Source organism: Amblyomma mixtum, chromosome 10 (genome assembly GCF_055824585.1).
Source record: "Amblyomma mixtum isolate Tamu chromosome 10, ASM5582458v1, whole genome shotgun sequence".
Lineage (NCBI taxonomy): Eukaryota > Metazoa > Arthropoda > Arachnida > Ixodida > Ixodidae > Amblyomma > Amblyomma mixtum.
The window spans coordinates 93,591,658-93,610,457 of NC_143021.1; the positions used below are offsets into that span (position 1 = coordinate 93,591,658).

At 48.4% G+C, this 18,800-nt stretch overlaps 2 protein-coding genes across 3 annotated transcripts in view; one reads left to right on the top strand and one right to left on the bottom strand.

Moving 5' to 3' along the window:
• The window catches only part of LOC149326439 (uncharacterized), a 448,784-nt gene that overhangs the window by 98,382 nt on the left and 331,602 nt on the right, over positions 1-18,800 (bottom strand). The gene's annotated exons all lie outside the window — the stretch shown is intronic.
• LOC149326443 (uncharacterized) lies at positions 824-12,514 on the top strand. Of its 2 annotated transcripts, XM_089562799.1 has the most exons (4): positions 824-1,466; positions 2,727-2,834; positions 9,552-9,599; positions 11,869-12,514. In XM_089562799.1, the coding sequence occupies exons 2-4, from the start codon at positions 2,775-2,777 to the stop codon at positions 12,091-12,093; spliced, it is 333 nt and encodes a 110-aa protein (XP_089418925.1). In that variant the 5' UTR covers positions 824-1,466; positions 2,727-2,774; the 3' UTR covers positions 12,094-12,514. The 2 variants fall into 2 exon arrangements, with proteins under 2 accessions (XP_089418925.1, XP_089418924.1); XM_089562798.1 differs by lacking the exon at positions 824-1,466 and having other exon boundaries at positions 2,328-2,834.

An 18,800-nucleotide genomic window follows, 5' to 3' on the forward strand; every position in this document is an offset into this window, starting at 1 on the left:
TAACTCCGCCAATAACTGCTACATATTGCCCACCTCTAGCACGAGTGCGGAATCAATATACAGCATGGAAACAGCAGTTTTGTTGCTTTAGCTTCTTTACTATGCTGTTTAGGCAAGAGACGAGTTGAAATATTTGCATGGGCAGTTCTCGATTGAAGTAACGTAAAAAACATCCGCACTCCTTTCTGCTGAAGCGACTGGTGGACCACTTTTGCATGTCGCATCTCGTATGACTTGCTAAGGGTCCAGACTGACACACGCACTTCGTCAAACCTTCATACAAAACACTCTTCGCTTTTGCTATAAGCTCCGGCCACAGGCAGTAAGTGTCCCGTCACCGTTCACATCGCAAAAGAAGGCAGCGCTCGCAGGCGGTCAGTTTGAGCTGACAGCGACAGGCGTTGCAGGCACACCGCCGACTAAGTTTCCAAGGAAGCCACACTGTAGAAGGGCGCCGTCTTGTAATCGAAACACACCACAGAAACAATGGCCACTGTCGCTGCTTATGAGCCAGGCATTTTTGCAACGAAGTTAGCAGTGCAATAGGCCGAAAGGTTCGACTCATCAAACGACGGCACCGCACTGCTGACCTCATTATCGTTGTCGACCAGACATCCATAGCACATATGCCCCGACGGATCGCTTAATTGGGAGCTGCTACTACTCTTGGATGAGAGCGCGCCCACCGGCAGCACACACCGGTAATCCTTCTTCTTTTGCGATTCCAGCACAGTAACAGCGGCGCGCAAGACAGCCCAGCAGCAGCACGAGAAAACAAGCGAAGCTCACGGCGGTGATCTCAGAAACCATGCAGAATGTCGGATAGGCTTTGGATTTGACGAGCTAGACCATCCCACTCACGCACGCACGCACGCACGAATGTACCGACACGCATATTAATGCGTCCATGCGTCACAAATTTCTCAAGTTTTTAATGCTAATATGTGCACAAGAACTTAATTATTTTTGTAACGAAAGTTTCATTTGGTTTTAGTTCTTTGCTATCGCACTGCCCAAAAGCATAGAGCCCGAAAGAGACGACCTGGAGGAATGCCTGGAGGCGATGCCTTTCTAAACGGGTCGAAGGAAGCCGGAACTGGCCGAAGCGCTAGCCAACGAACGCAGCGTCTGGGGAGGGACAGCATGGCGGGCCGCGGTCAGCGTTACTACGTTTGTCGTGGTCCTTTGTGGTGCCGAGGGCGTGAACGATCGCTGGCATGAGCATTTGTCACTCTTCCGATATGTGATGTGCCGACAGCAGTGAAATTCGCTGGTGCGATGTACGAAAACGTGGTAAGGTGCTGAGTAAACCTGTGTTTATAGCGTGCGTCAGCGGGCTCGACGGATAGCGCGTCGTCCTTTGCGCGCCTTCACTGGAAACGCTATGCGGACGGTGGGGCCCATTTCCTCCATGGCGGAGCAGCTGGTGGGAGACCACTACCCGGGTGACATCTCGCATCTTGGGGGTAAGTTAATTTTCTTCGAACCTGTTCATTATTTCAAAGCCTTTGCGCACAACTGGCCACGTCAACACAGCTAGTACAGAGACGCGAAGACGCAGTGCGTATCGCGGCAGCACGCAGCGCTGAAAGGTTGTTTGCTGGCGGCACACGGGCATGAATGCGCGTGTAGTGTCAGTGGTCACACGGTCATGGTCAGTATGCCATGCAAATATGCACAGCTGATCCGATCGCGGGGTGCACGATATCGGCGCCGTACTGCCGCCGTACTGCCATTCATCTCTCGCCGAGAATGGAATATGTGCCCGCCAATAGATCTTCGGCCCGGGCTTTACATTCTCGCCGCATGTTACGCTGTAATTGAAGTAACAGCGCTCGAGCAGTTTAACTACGTAGACTGCGATTCAGCTGTATGCGTTTGGATTGAGCTTCCTCCTCTTTCACTTGTATTTCACTTGTACTTTTATAAATTGTGTATTTAAGGTACGAAGCTCCATATGATCCAGCTGCGTTCGTACTTATAGCCGAGCCAGTGTAGTCGAGCCTTGAATAGCAGAACGGTGAGATAAAAACAAATTGCTCTGAAGTTTTTCGCCTCTATTTTGGCATTCGCTTTTTCATACTTTGGCTCGGAGCTGAAATGGTACAAACAACTGCAAAATGCACACAGGTGCCCTAGCTCCATTTGCCCTAAATCCCGAAGTTGCAGTGAAATTTAAGGGTAATTGAGCCTTTAATATGTACGAAGAATAAACTTGATTGTTTCATGATTATAACCAATGGCGCAAATAAATCTGACTTTGACTTAAATATGCTGAGGTACCTCTCCAATACCTTATTTGATGTTAAAGGAAAAAGTATGGTTTTTCTGCAATTGGCACTATTAATTCATCATACCTGTGAGAATGTGAAATCATTGCTAATCATGCCAGATTTCAAATTGAGGGACGCATGCAGAATTTGAAGCAAACCAGCCTTCTACTGAAAATATCGTCCTGCTGTGGTCTGTTCTTTTGAATGGTGGCATGTATTGTAGAAACGATGCTGGATATCGATATGCAAGTGATGTCTCGTCTGAGGCTAGGTTGTGAATGACTGCCGTGGTTATGAATTTCTTGTTGCCTGGCCCACTTCGAAATGTGGTTAAACAGTTGTGTTCCATTCTGCGACCGGCTCCTTTTTGTGCCTTGCACTTTGCCTTACATGCTTGATTCTAGTCCATTTTTTGCACTGTGCTGCTGTTAAATGTGTCTTTTTACCTTGCAGCAATCTCCACATAGCTTTACCAGCAATGCCTCTTCCAAGCTCTCCAGTATGGCTGTGCCAGCCTTTCACTTGGTGCTAGGATGCCCAGCAAGCAAGCAGGCTTTTGAGGTAAGCACTGAAGACATCTTCCGACACAAGTAGCTTTTATTTTCCTAGTCCACTGCTACTTGTGTGACCCCTCGAGTAAAGATCAGGTTCTTCTTCTTCTTTGCACTACAGGTGCACCGCCAGAGACGGTTGGTAACTCGAACTGAAGCTCTTCGCACCAGGGGTGCCACGTCAGAGACGCTCGTGTGATCAGTTGACACGCAGGGATAAAAAAAGGCAATAACTGAGGTTTATGTACAGATATTTACAGCGTACAGAAGTTTAGACACTCGAGACAAATTAAACGGCAAAAGACAAACAACAAAAAGGTGGATCTGGCTAATACTAGGGGAGGCCCCTACTCGGCGTGGCCGAAGATGCGTTGCATCTCACCTTAGCCCAGAACCCCGCTTCCAGCTCCGGGGCCCGGTTTTAAAGCCCTAAAGGCCCGGCCCACATTCCATAGCTTCCAATCATATTGTGCTCTCAACATGATTGGTTCTTCAAGAGCCTGGCCAGCCCTCCAGCTGCCGTAAAATAGAGCTCTCTCTCCACCACAAAATAAAAACAAACACAAATAGACATCCGTGCCAGCACGTGTGCGAATCAGTACTGCGGGTGGGGGGACACCCGTATACCTGCCGGCGCGTTCGCGAGCGGCCGCGTTCCAAGAAAGGAGACGCTTCGCTTTGAGCACCCCCAGCCGCGTTCCGATGACCCCGCGAACGCTACCGAACCCTTACACGCCCTTCCCAAGATTCTACAAAGGGCTCAAATGCCACTTTTAGAATTATAACAAAGGGATCGGTACGGGTCACAAAACCACCCTGTGGGTGACATACCGCAGCTACACCAGCGCTGGCACCAACAAAACCAAAAACAAAATGCAAAATGCACACACAACATCAGCAAATTCCACAAATTCACACGGTGGCATGCCTGCCGTGCGCCGTAACACGCGTCCAAGTTGGTGCGTTGCACCCAGTTCACCAGCATGCACACCCGCGTCCTGCTCGACACACACACCGACACTCACAACTAGAGCGTTCAGTAGCACTGATATGGGCCACGTGAGCCTCCTTAGTCGCACCGAGCGTCCCTGTGCGCGTTCGAGCCCACACGTGCCTCATTCGACACGATTAACACCTAATGGCCACTATGCTCGTCAGGCTGGTGCCACAGCGGGGCGTGAACTGAAAAGACGGTGCCCTCCAGGATCAAAAACGTCCTGGTCATCGATAGGTGAAAATCTCTGACCATGCGACGTACTTGAGAGCACTCTCTCTCCGGCGCACCAGTACGACACGCGTGGTGCGTAAAGAGCATAGCCCCTGGCCCGTCCAAATATAGCAGTACAGCCAGTCTCGCTACACTTGATACGCCGACCTCTAGCACGGAACATACTGTTCCTCGCGTCGACTTTCAGCGTGAAAACCACGCACCTGCCTCCTGCCACTCCACCTCGCCCGGGGTCATCTGCACCTTTACTGCACGAGCAAACTTTGAAACCGCCGCTCCGTGCTTGATCAGCGCCCGCTGGCCCCGTGGCATAGTCTGACTCCGAGGCTCCATGAGCTTCCTGACAGTCACTTGACCCGGGCTTGCCTTGCGGCAAGTCGCCACACCTTTCCGGGTCCTCAACTGACCTGGTCGGGCACACACCGGGTGCGTTCATCTGCGCGGCGTTCTGCCCGGTCGGCCCAACAGGCCCACCTCCGCTCTTTGCGTCGGATGAAGGGCTCTTGCCACCAGAAACGCTACGGGGCACTTCATGCTCCATACCCGACACAGTGTGCGGTTGCGGCGACGCCAGACTTCCTCCTTTCACTCGCTCGCCGATCTGACGTCTGTCCTCACCGACCGTTTCCTGCTGCACGAAATGCTCTTTTTCACAGCTTGCTTGGGACTGCGTTTACGGAATTGTCAGAGTGACTTCCAACAATCCTGAACTCGCGTCCGCGTCCCTGGGCTCATTAGGGGTTGAGCTAACTTGTGCAGCTGGATCGTCGGAGTGCGCATTCACCGCCTCGACTACCGCAACGCTGCGTTCCGTCACGATACTTTCTTCACGAGAGATTGCACTTTCGTGGAAAGCTGGCTCCCTCTTTTCTTCTGCCTGGCTGTTTTCTTGACCTGTGCTTGACAGGTATATTCCTTTGTCTTCCAGCACAGGCGGCCTCGCCTCTCGAGACTCGGAGTAGTTGTCCCTCGCTAGTTCACTAGCTCTCTTAGACTCCTTGAGCTCAGCGAGCTCCAGCGCTAGCTGCTGGCGCTTTGCTTCTAATTCCTCCAAGACGCACTTAACATCCTGAGGTTTCTCCTCGCACAGTGGCGCCTTTCCTCCATTTACTTTCGCAAGTTCAGCCTGAAAGTACGCTAAGCGCGCCTTCGCTAATTCCACTTGGTACCTCACATCAAGTGAGGGCAGGCTTGGATAGCTCTCCATACCGCCTTCCGTACCCCTCAGATGTCCTATCGGCTCGAACACAGGGACGTGAACATTGCGACCAAGGAAACTCACGGTTTCGATGCGTCGATCCGCATTGCCAGCTCCTTGGCGTCGGGGTCCACCGCCACTTTCCCCGGACGCTGCGATGAGCTGTCGCACGCCGCTGGTCCGCCGCCGGTGATCGTCGAGTTCCCGACGCGCTGCTTCCTTGACCGGACGCAGTCCCGCGTCGCTGGACTACTGCCGTGGTCCTTGCGTCCTTGCCGCCGTGTCTCCGCAGGTCCGTTTACGATCGCTGACCTGTCGCCTTGTCGTCACCTTTCTCCCTGCCTTGTCTTCTTCCTGCGCCGTCTTCCGATGGCCGCAGGATCCTGTCGACTGCGCCAGTAAAGATCAGGTTCTTCTTCTTCTTTGCACTACAGGTGCACCGCCAGAGACGGTTGGTAACTCGAACTGAAGCTCTTCGCACCAGAGGTGCCACGTCAGAGACGCTCGTGTGATCAGTTGACACGCAGGGATAAAAAAAAAGGCAATAACTGAGGTTTATGTACAGATATTTACAGCGTATAGAAGTTTAGACACTCGAGACAAATTAAACGGCAAAAGACAAACAACAAAAAGGTGGATCTGGCTAATACTAGGGGAGGCCCCTGCTCGGCGTTGCCGAAGATGCGTTGCATCTGACCTTAGCGCAGAACCCCGCTTCCAGCTCCGGGGCCCGGTTTTAAAGCCCTAAAGGCCCGGCCCACATTCCATAGCTTCCAATCATGCTGCGGTCTCAACATGATTGGTTCTTCAAGGGCATGTCCAGCCCTCCGGCTTCAACAAGGTAAAACCACCCTCTCTACCACTAAATAAACAAAAACAAACACAAATAGACATCCGTGCCAGCACGTGTGCGAATCAGTACCGCGGGTGGGGGGACACCCGTATACCTACCGGCGCGTTCGCGAGCGGCCGCGTTCCAAGAAAGGAGACGCTTCGCTTTGAGCACCCCAGCCGCATTCTGATGACCCCCGCGAACGCTACCGAACCCTTACACCTCGTTATGTTGATTTTGGCAAGTTAGGTTGCCTATTAAGGGCTCTCTTTTGTTTTTCACCTGCTGCTGTGGCCTACTGCATTGGTGTTCGGCTACTGAGCCCAAAGACGCGGCATTGAATTGTGGTGGCTTCGTTTCGACAAGGCGAAATGCATATTTGCTCGTGTGTTATGCAATGTCAGTGCATGTTAAAGAATCTTTGGTGGTCGAAATTTATGCACAGCCCTCCTCTATGAATGGAGCTATTGTTCAACTTTGAGGCATTAAAGGGACACTGATGGCAAGCTGAAGTTGACCTGTGATGATGAAGTTCCGCATCCTAACCACAAAGACGACACTTTTTCTGAAAGTGGAGCTTTATAAGCCAGAGAAAGCAAAACATACAATTTTCATCAGCACCGGCTGATTTCGGAAGTAAATTGCGATGCGCTGACTCCGTTTTTTTTTTGGCACAGATTCCAGAGGCTAGGCTGAACTGCCATTCACCTCAGAACGGTTATCATGGAGTCCTTTGTGTAGACTTCATGAGTTCAAATCGAGTGGCGGGAAAATTATTAAATGTAATTTTTGCGCCAATCATTGTGTTGATGGCCTTTGCACTGCTGTTAAAAACCGGGATAGCAGTATGGTATCCCATAAAACTAGGTTCAGGACTTGCAGGAAGTGGTTTATCACATTCCGCTAGCTTGTGCAAGAAACTACTTCAGGGATATGTGCAGGTGTCTTTAATGTGTTCCTGAGTGAGCACTAACTCGTTAGGGGGAAGGCAGCTTCTAATCTGGCACTACAGTGCCAATGTCGTGAGTGTAAATCATAAGATGACCCATCAGTATGTACGCCTGATTTCTGTGACACTTCAGTGGTGTATAGAAGTGGTAAACAAATCTGTAAGGTATTTGATGCATATCTCCAAGGCAACGGCTGTATGAGTAGCGAAGCCATTAGTCAATCTTCAACGGAAAGAATTTTCTCTTTTAGATGACGTGCTTGTATATCAGTGACAGTTATTTGTTGTCCTGCCTTTCGCTGGTGTGAGTCATGTGTGGCGCATCTTCATGCGAGCCTTCTTTTCCTTTACAAAAAATTCAATTGATAGTCCAACCTGTTTTCTTCTCTTTTCCTGTGTTGCATCTTTTGGCTGGTTTTAAATCTGTAACTGAGCTCAGACCGTGATAATTACAGCCGGTAAACAGGGCTACTGAATGTGAGCTTGGCATACATGCGTACTGTATGTGTGAAAGTGCAGTTTACAATATTCAGAAATGCTTGATAGCCTTACAAGAATCTAAAATTTTGTTGGAATTCCTATTTGTTCTCTGTTCAATTGTCGAGAGTTTTTCCGCTTCATCGTGTGATTAGAGCCACTTTGGTACTTAAGCTGAAATCTTTTCTTTAGCCTGCATGTTTCTCACTTTTGGGACAGAAACGTGGAGGCTAATGAAGAGAGTTCAGCTTAAAAGAGTATAGACACCTAATCTTGGTGGCATGTTTTCTTCTCTATAATGATGCGGAAGACACTACTGTGCATGAATCACCATCTGGTATTCGTGTGAGACCGCTAAATAATTTATAATCAACTTTTTCTGCCATCCTGTTTCGGTGAACAATTTGACTATGGCTATGACATCAAAGAGAGCTTATAGGTCACGTGAGGCGTGGAAAAACTGCACTTATAATCGCTGCTTCATCGTTTTAATTCGCTACAGCGCTGACGCCAGCATTCCTTAAGAGCCAGAAGTACCAATTGTATTGCAGTTTTTCATGCCTCACGTGACCAATAACCTCGCTTTGAAGTCACAGCCATCATTCAGCTGTCGAAACCGAAACAAATACAGCAGGAGAAAGAAATTTGATTATAAATTATTTAGCGGTCATAGGAGGATGCCATGTGGTAATCCGTGTATAATACTTTATGCCTTATTACAAAGAAAAAAACACGTGCCAAACGATAAGGACAGCAAAGTGAGCTATGGAAAGAAAAATGATAAGTCTAACATTAAGAGACCAAAAGGGGGCGGAGTGGGTGAGGGAACAAATGCGGGTTAATGACATGCTACTTGAAATTAAGAGGAAGAAATGGGCCGGGGCGGGGCTTGTAATGGGAAGACAACATAACCGCTGGTCCTTAAGGGTAATGGAGTGGATTCCAAAAGAATGCAAGCATAGCAGGGGGCGGCAGAAAGTTAGATGGGCGGATGAGATGAAGAAGTTCGCGGGGATATGGTGGCCACACCTAGCAAAGGACAGGGTTAATGTGGAGACATGGGTGAGTCCTTTGCCCTGCAGTGGGCCTTGTCAGGCTGATGATGATGGTATGTGTCGCACCTGCTGCTTCGTGCTATCAGCTGGCCCATGCTTGGCCGACCAGACTAGCCAAATTTGTGATGTGGGTTTTCTATTGCACCTGCATTTGTGTACACAGAGGACTTGAATGGTAGCAGGCGATGCTGTGCATGTGTTCACGCCACAGCACACATGACCCACACTGAAAGCTTCTCTGCCTTTAGTAAGACAGCTGCGTCAGTCTGGGGCATAACGTATCCCAGTGCTAGAGTATGAGTAAATTGCTCTGGAATTTTAATCTGGTATCAGGTAGCATAGCGCAAAAGAAGGCTAGCGCGGCTGCCTAATATTCTCTTGGGCAGCTGTGTTGGATTTTCAGTGCCTGTTAGTGTAATCCGTGAAAGTTCACTGTAACCCATTCGTTTCGATGTAAATTAGGAAATCCTTAGAGCCCTGTACTTTTTAATGATAATAACAAGGTAATGTAGTAATTCAATTGTACCTGTTCTCTTTCAACACAGTAAAGTGCTGCTGGGTCGAGATCACAGTTTTACTTTGTAGGTGTGCTCAGGCTGTCATCATCATCATCAGCAGCAGCAGCAGCAGCAGCCTGACTACACCCACTGCAGGGCAAAGCCTCTCCCATGTCTCTCCAATTTTGTCTGTCCTTTGCCACTTGCGGCCACTGTATCCCCACAAACTTCTTAATCTCATCCACCCACCATTTTTTCCTGTCTGTGTGTCTTCTTCGCCATTCTGAAATTCATTCATACAAATGGATTGATGCACGTAGTGTCAGGTGCGTAATGTGATACCACCAGCTCACCCCAAGCTGTGCTCAGATTTGCCTCATTGCTGCAGGAGCAATAAGGCAGGCTTGAGGCTGAGTGGTGCAAAAACATGATTTTTCAAGAATGTCTTTGTGGAAATTGCAATTAATCATGTGAATTTGCTTTCATTTTAGGAGCTGCACACAAGCTGTGCGCCTTTCCATGCTGATCATGCTGGCCAGGTACGCTTATGATTACATTACTAGGTTGTTTTCATAATGGCAGTTGTGGATTTCTGTGTGGTTTTAAAACATAAATTGTATAAGTATTTGGCCTGCCACAAAAGTATAGTGGTGCATTCAAGGCCAGTGTTACAAAGGGATGTTTTGATTGCTGCAAGAACTTGAAGGCCCCTGTGTGGTCACTGTGGAAGGCCCCCTCCCTACTTAGGAATTGCTATTTGGGTTACTCAGTCATTTGGCAGAAGAATAGTGTATAGAGATAAGGGATGGAAGAATGCTTCCAACTAAAGAAAAAAATCCAGCAAGCAGTCATAGAAGCAGAAGTACAAAAATGGCAAGGCTTTCTCTAATTTACATCGAATCTTCTTCACTTAGACTTCTTATTGCATAGAACGGCTGATGCTTGGCTTACACACATATTTTCTTTAGGTATGCAGTAGGTCTCACATTCTTGTATGATATGGTCACGGTGCCAAAAAATGATGGTGGTGTTAGAAAACTCGGAATATAGAGGAATTTTATTGCTGACCTTATGGAGAACTATGGTAGCTGTGCAGTCGTTATAAATATCTTCCAATATTTTCACATAACACTCTTCTACACCCTGATTCCACAATGCCTGCATGACAGCTGTGGTTCCACCGAGTCAATTGCTGTCTGGTAGTCAATGAAGGCTATATATTGGGGTTGGTTATATTCTGCCCATTTCTCTATCACCTGATTGATTGCATGAATGTGGTCTCTTGTTGAGTATCCTTTACGAAAGCCTGCCTGATCATTTGGTTGATTGAATTCGAAGGTTGTCCTGACTCTATTAGTGATTACCTTAGTAAATACCTTGTAGACAATGGATAGTAAGCTGATTGGTCTGTAAATCTTCAAGTCCTTGACATCTTCTTTCTTATGAGTTAAAATAATGTTCGTATTCTTCCAAGCTCCTGATACGCTCGTGGTCACGAGGCAAGCGTGTACAGGGTGGCTAGTTTCTCTAGCACAATCTCTCCTTCGTCCTTCAACAAATCTGCTGTTACCTGATCCTCACCAGCTGCTTTACCCCTTTGCATTGCTCCTGAGGCTTTCTTTACTTCCTCCCTCGTTACTGGCGGGATGTCCCATTGCTATGCTCTACTGCCTCTCTCCGTAACGTTCTGATTACATTCACTACTGTAGCGATTTGTGCAGAACTCTTCGGCTACTTTAACTATCTTATCCATATTGCTTATGACATTGCCCTCTTTGTCTTTTAGCGCATAAATCTGGTTTTTACCTGTGATTAGTTTTCTCTTCACTGATTTTAGGCTACCTCCATGCTTTAGAGCATGCTAGATTTTCTCCATGTTAAACTTTCTTATGTTGGCTACCTTGCACTTATAAATAACTTCGATAGCTCTCCTAGTTCTATTCTATCTCTGAAGTTAGACGTCCTCATGCTTTGGCGTTTCTTCATCAGACCTTTCGTCTCCTGAGATACCTTGCAGGTATCCTCTCGAATGATCTGACCACCTACTTCTGCAGCACGCTCCAATGAATTTAAATATGTATTTAAAGATAACAGTTAAGGTGGGAGATTGAGCTTCGAGATTTGCACTTCATCTTGGGAGTTATGCCACTGCTACACAGAATACTTGATCGCCGTAGAGATATTTCATCATCTCGCACCAAGCTGCTGTGGCGCCACTGTCACAGTTGATAATTTTGCTGGGAAGCTGTTGTAGTGCTCACACAGTTTTGAAAAGGTGGTATTCATTGTATTTGTGCTATTGGCAACAGTGATAATATGCTTGCTGCAGTGTTTTGTGGCTAGCCTTCTTTTTTTTTAGTGAAATAAGTTGTACATTTCATGTTGAGTATTCTTTCAGCGATTAAATTGCTTTGATTTTATTCCTTAGTGTATAGTTGCGAGTGCTCCATGTCTGAGTGCAAATTTCTACCACTGAAAAGCCTTCAAAATCTTAATAGATGTCCACACTATTCTAGGGACTCAGTGGCTATTGGAAATGCCCATTTAGCTGTATTCAAGTGCCGTTGAGTTAATAGCCATTTGAAAGCCTTCAAAATGCCTGTGTGACACGGTTATTAGATTTTGTGCAGGTTTGATGCTGAGCAGTCTGCGTGCTTGAGTCGGGTTTTCCAGTGTCTGTATTTCAAACCTGAAACTTTTCGAAATCATCATTGGTTCATTAATGGAAGAAGTACTTGTGCCCTTTTCTGGAATTTCCAGAAAACAGATTAACTGAATTTTTTTGCATATACTCCTACCTTTTTGCAGGTGCTGCATAGTGAGAACCTGTATCAAGACGCCAACCTGCTGGACTTGGAGAAACTGAAGAAATTGTTTAGCCACTGTGTGGCACCCATCATGAGGGATGTGGCATTAATAAAGCCAGTTAAGGTGACCTTATCTATGTCCTTTTGCAAGCATGCTACACACATGAGAGCCATCCCACGAAGCACCGTTTCTGCAAAGCTTGTTATCTCACAACATGCATGCTGAATGAGGCAGTGACAGACAGATGAGGAGGCCTTAATGCAGTACATTAGCGTACCGTGTTGAGCAGTGATGTAGGAGCCTTGCAGCCATGCAAGGTATTATCGGTATCATGATGGTAACTCCATTAGACACTGTCTAGTGCTCTGTGAGCCAGACTCGGCTCTTGAACATTCTGGGACTCGCCCTTGGCTCTCGGACATTCTGGAAGCCTCACCCGGCTTGCGCATATTACGCGAGGATGTCTCCTGCTGTACGAGCCTTACGCGGCTTGCGCACTTATGTGAGAGATGTCTCGCGTTTGCGAGCTTGCTCGGCTTGCGCAAATTATGTGAAATATGTCTCGCGTTCTGCGACCTCGTTCAATCGTCGCATTTTGCGTGGCAATAAACACGCAAAGATAGGCACGCAGAATTCACGCTCAATATTTTCAATAGGGGACGCTTTAATAGAAAAGATATGAATACGAGCCAGGAACACCAACAGTTCCAAGGCGGCTGTTTTCGTTGCATGAAGAATTACATGAAATGTCTACAAAGAAAGTTAGTTAGAAGTCTCTGAAATGTTACACATTGGGGTGTTATATTCTGTTTTAGTAGATCATTAAGAAGTCGTGGAAGGCGGTTTTCTAAAGTCTGCAGACCGTACGTTGTTCGAAATGTATTAGTTTGCCACATGTCATTATTTCTTGTGTCATAAGTTTGTTCGCGCCTTTTCAGGCCTGAAAGATGGTTTTCAGGCCTGAAAGACGGTTGAGACGGTCTCCAAGTTTTCTATTGACACTTTGTTCCTAAAATCAAAATTAGAGTTAAATATTTAGGCTGAACTAATCAATAACTGTAAAGAATGAAAAAAAAATATGCTGCAGTCTGGCCACACAACTCTGAACAACCATCAGTCGGTTTTACTAAGCTAGGACACGTGTTTTTTAAAAGCTTGGATACATTTAGCAGGTATCGGGGACAAAAGTGGTATACTCCACTCGGTAGGAGCCGCAGCAACGGAAAACTGCGTTGCAACGCCATCTAGTGCGGCATCTGGTATCGAGAGGGCCAATGCGTGACCTTTATTATCAGCAGGAATGTCGCTTGGCTCGTTTCAATGTGTCATGCTTTAGGTCGCCAAAATGCCGCAGTTTTCTGCTGCTCCGGCTCCCGCCACGTGGAGTATACCACTTTTGTCCCCGATAATACATATATTATACTACAATGACAATAAAATTAGCTGAACATTAGGATGTTTTTTTCTATTTTATTAATTTGTTTTCATATACTGTACCATCGCATAGGGTTACGGCAGGAGGTGATAAAAAAAAACTATGCACAAACGCTATCGTAATCACTAAGCAGCTTATTATACTATGAAAGAACATATAAACGAAGGGTAAGAAATTTTGAGCTGCAAATCGCAGAATATAAAGATTATTTCAAAGACAACGCGCAAGTACGGCCAGGAAGCGTTTCAAAATTTGCGTTGTGCGTGTAAAATAAACTTACGTTAAACATCTGCGTACGAGCATTAACAGGTTAAACGTTTAGTTCGTGATAGCGTCGTAATGACGATGGCTTAGAAAATCTGAAACTATTCAGTCTTTACTATTCAGTCTTTACAACTGTGACAGTGAACGGGCAGGCAAAGTCCTCCGATCTTACCCAAAGAACGCTCATACTTTTGCAAGTGAATGTTTCACAATGTTCCTTTATAGAACATCATAATAATTATATGCTTTAACTTCCGCAACGATGCGAACAGTGAACGGAGCAGCGGACACCACAGGCGGCATGTTTTCGTTGCGTAGGCCCGCAGGAGCTTCTGGGAGAGGCGCAGCGTAGTGGGCTGCAATCATCACATGCTGCCCGCACACGCACGGTAATAACAAAAGCAGACAAGAAGGCAAATATGAAGCACTCTCGCAAAAAAGACAACGATCCTAAGCGATACTGCGGCAAAGCTGCAGTGCACTAGGCGTCTCTTGTTGTTGGCCGCTCTAGAAGAGAATGCACTTTTTCTCTGGGTTGAGTGGTCTGCCCACAGCGCATGAAACAGTTGAGCTAAAGGAAGCCGAGTGCTGCGCTGCCGCGTTGCATTTGTCGCCCAGTCTCTCGGTATCTCCGCGGCACCGAATGAAGCACCAGGAAACGAAGAACAGCTGCATCGCGGTCATGTGGTCGGTGCCCTCTAGGGTGCCGTGGGAGCCGTGAGTCTGAAAAGCTTCCGCCAGAACATCCAAGGAGGTCAGGTCGAACAGTGCGACCCGCTTATCTGTGGCGTTCTGCTTGTTGGCACACTTCAGGGCTTCGCTAATTGCACCGGTCGTTGCGTTGACATTGCTGTATTGAACGATTGCGATGTCAGCGCACGCCCTGGCCACGTGTGCTCCGAGGGCCCCGTACTTCACGGCGTCCACGAGGGTCGGGTGGTAAAGGGGAAACGAGAGGACATACGGAGCGAGCACGAAGTCGTCGTCCCAGTGAGAATAGGCGGAGAGCCTGTACATTGTGTACCAGCCGAGAGTTCGCGGCGCCGAATTTCTGGTCCTTATCCGCGACGCTTTCCATGCAGCCTCCCAGTTTCTGACAAGCGAGGTATTCATGTCCGCAAGCAGCGAATTAGCCTCACTGCTTGCGTTTTCATCCTGGGGTATTGTTCTGGTCAGTGCGCTCATGACGGTTTCCAATGAGCTCCGCCGAACCGTCATAGTAGAGTCATTAGAGAATGGTGGCTTAGAAGCAAGACGGGTTGCGAACTCGGTTCTGATCGACAGGACAACACGTTCCACATCTTGACGCAAGTCACTCTGAAAGGCCTCCGCATGGTATGGAGCGAAAAGATAGTCACCTAGATACATGTACAGGAGCTGATAGCAGAGGTGTCCGTGCTGGTATTTAATCACGTCCTGATTTGTTGTGCCATAGTAGTTGGAGATTAAGTCATGATTCGCGAAGAGGCTCGCGTACCTCGCCGCCATCCACGACAGAAAAATATGTGTCTTATCATCGCCGAATTCCTTCCAGAGGTCGATGAATTTCGTGAAGTACTTCAAGTTGGAGGTCATAAATATAGAAACGTTGGCAACGTTAAATTTCGCCAGTGACTGACTCAATCTATTTACGTACGGGCTAGCAGCAGACAACCTTTCCGCTTTGTTGTGGACTCTCGTCGTCAAGAGCTTCTTTCGTCGTCAAGAGGTTTCTTGTCATGTGCATATATTCTGTACGGTCACGGCCACCCACTCCTGCTCAAGACCTTGCATAATGTTGGCAGTACCTGTAAAATAAATAAAATAAATAAATAAGAGGACGAAAAAGAGACTCTTCCAGCTCTATAGCATCTTCGAACGTAACAGCCGTTTCCACGCCAGCTTCGGAGAACTGCGCTCAGAGGAATTCAATGCTGCGGCGTTTTGCGTCCAGGCCGCGCATCCTCCCTTCCTCCTCCGCCGCAAAGTGGAAAGAGGGCGCCACGAATACCCACAGCGTCTGTTCCACTTGCCACACCCTTATGATCACGGCCCAGTCGAAGTCGATGTTCAGGCTGAGCAACGTGCGCATCACGTCGGGTGCCGGCGACCGGCGTGGCCACACGATTCCCGCCCGCCGAAAGCACTCGCGTATCACGGGGAGCTCGTCGCCCTCTCCTCGCCAGAGCACGTCGCAGGAGCGGTAGAAGAGGCTTCCTTTCTGCAGGAGGTTCTCACCGGTGACCAGGGAATCGGTATTTTTGATAACAACTTCTGTCATCTGGTCCAGAGCGTTAGAGACAAGCTCTGAGTGCACCCAAAACTTCCGCTTCGCCGGAGTCCACCCGCGTCAGAGCGGTGCAGACGTGCGTCGCATGCGCTCCCGCCAAGCAGCTGTTTTTCGGCGTTCAACTTGGGCCTGCGGGCCGGAAACTACCGCCAACAGATCCGGATTCTCCCTCCGTGCAAGGGGACACTGGAATTCGGGCAAACGGTGGACTATTTCACATTTCTTGGGACTTTTCACCTCTCGGACGCGTGAGAGCTAGCTAGGCCTAACGCCCAGACCTAGCGTAGCTACCCGTGCATCGACGGGAGCCGGCCCCTGGGGCGGCCCCTTGACCACCACGATGATCAACGCCGTCGACGGAGATGAACTGGCACCCTCGGAATTTGAGAACGGTGAGTGGGAGACCGTTCTCAGCATGCACGACCGCATGAAGAAAAAAAGCGGGAAGCCTGGAAACGCCAGCGGAAACGCTGGCACGAACGCCGCCGCGAATTTCGGCGGGAACGCTGGCGATCACGGCGCCGGGGAGAAGAAATCGACTGCCACTCAGAAAAGGAGGCAAGACCCGAACATCCGAAAAAAGGCACCAATGCCGAAGCTCCCGGAGAGCGACTATAAAATAATCTTCAGGCCCAGAGGCTGGAACTTGAACAATTACGTGCCACGTCACCTACTGCAGGCCACCTGCGCGGCCGCGCAACTACCATACGGAGATGTCCTGGACGAAGACACTTCAAGAATCAACTCCGTGAACAACACGTACACGATCAGCACACCGAATCGTCAACGCGCGAGCACCTACGCGAGGATAAAGACGGTAGTTATCGGGGAGAAGACCCTCGCCATGGCACCCTACGTCGCGGCTCCCGACGACGCAATTAAGGGCGTGGTATACAACGCCTATGATATCGGAACACCGGAAGAAGTCCGTCAAGGATTCATCAAACGCAACCCGGACATCGAAGTACTCAACGCCAGAAGAATTGGCAAGTCGAGATCTATTCTCATCACCTTTGGAGAGAAAAAGCTTCCCAGACAAGTCTTCTACTGGGGATCAGTGTTCATCGTCTACCCGTACCGAGAGCGGGTAGAGACCTGCTACAACTGCAGGAAGACGGGACACAGGATGGATGTGTGCTATAAGCCATGGGTAAAGCGTTGCCGCAGATGCGGCGAAGATCATCCAGACCCACCGGAGGGAGAACTGCCGAGATGCAAGCCCGAATGCATCGTATGCGGGGGGCCACACAACACCGGCAGCCGGAATTGCAAGTATCGGCTGGCAAAGAAAGCACCTTATAAAGCCAAGAACGACCTGGGGCAACTTGACTCCGGACACCAACCAAGACCGAAGACCAGGGACCACAGCGGCACCCGCCAAGGCCACCGGGGGAGAAGCAGATCGAGCTCCTTCCCACCATTACCGGGGACCGGAGGCGCCAGCTCGGGTCCTGACAGAGAGAGCAGCTCGAGCAGAGGAAGAGGCTCAAGCAAGGACAGAGACGCGGGCAAAAAGGTGAGCTGGCCAGATAAGGCCTCTTCTTGGGAAACCGCTCGGGAGAAGGAACTGGTAGAGCAGCTCGCTAAGAGGGACAGAGAGCTAGACACCTTAAAGAAGCAAATGGCGGAGCTGAGGAAACTCATTCACGCTAATACAAAACAGCCGAAGGTGGTCGAAAAACCCCCTTTGCAACAATCACAAAACGCGAGTCAGGCGCCCCCGCGTGACACATATGAAGGGGGAGACATTCAAAACGCAATGGATACGGACACCAGAGTCCCCTTGAAAAGACCTCTACCCAGAGGGGAAAACACAGACGACAGTACTCCCAAAAAGGCGGCAGAAAGTCCTAACGAGGACGCATCGGCTCAAACCCACATCAAGGTTAGGCCGGACATGAACACACTATTGAAGCGGGTTGACGCTCAAGACGCTAGAATTGATGCCCTTACCGCTAGGGTAGACAAAATAGCCGAACGTGCTGACAATCTGACGGCGGAATTCGTCACGTTCAGGGAACGAACCATGGGTTGCTTCCAGCAAATTCTGGAACAACTAGCAAACATAGAAGCCAAGCTTCCCCCCGTTGCCGGCAACACCCTCCCCTCGCTGCAACCGCAGCAGCAGCCTGTATAGGACATCATGGCCCCTCGCCAACAAATTAGAATCTGGCAGTGGAACTGCAGAGGCTTCCAGTCCAAAAGATGGAACCTGCAGGCATACATTCAAAAAAACATAACCACACCGGATGTAATCACGCTGCAGGAGGCAAGCGGCATGGTCAAATTAAATGGCTACGCCGCGTACACCCCGCTAGAAGTGCAAAAAGAGCACAAACCCAAGTCGTTCAGGGCCACGCTAGTGCATAGAAATCTAACGGCAACACAACACGCACTCGAAAACACAAGCGAGGACTACGTGATGTTAGAAATAATCCCAAACAGAAAGGGGGACAACAGTCTCTTTATTCTGAATATATACAACTCACCGAAAAACCGGGGCACAGGGCTGGCGGACCTATTAGAAGAAGAAGAAGAAGAAGAAGAAGAAGAAGAAGAAGTTTATTCACATCACATTACATGATGCAGGAAGCCTGCAGAAAAAGCTGCCAGAAGCTAGCTTGACAGGGCCGCAGGCCCCCTTTCATTGGCAGTTGGCGGAATGTCGTAAAAAAAAGTTTATACACAGCATATTTTATCACAACATGTAAAGAAAAAAAAGTGAAAAAAACAACAACATATTACAAGAAAAACGCTAAAACATATATACTGTTACCACATTTCAGTGTAACACGTACTCACATTTTTAATACATTCATGGGGAAATATTATAGACACAAAATCTCGTTTTACTTCGTTTTGAAAAGATCGCGCAGTGCTTTGAAAGTTATATTGTCGAGTTGGATATTTTTAGCTTGCAAACTGTTTAGTAATCGGGGTAACTTGTTTTGCAGCATTTGTAGA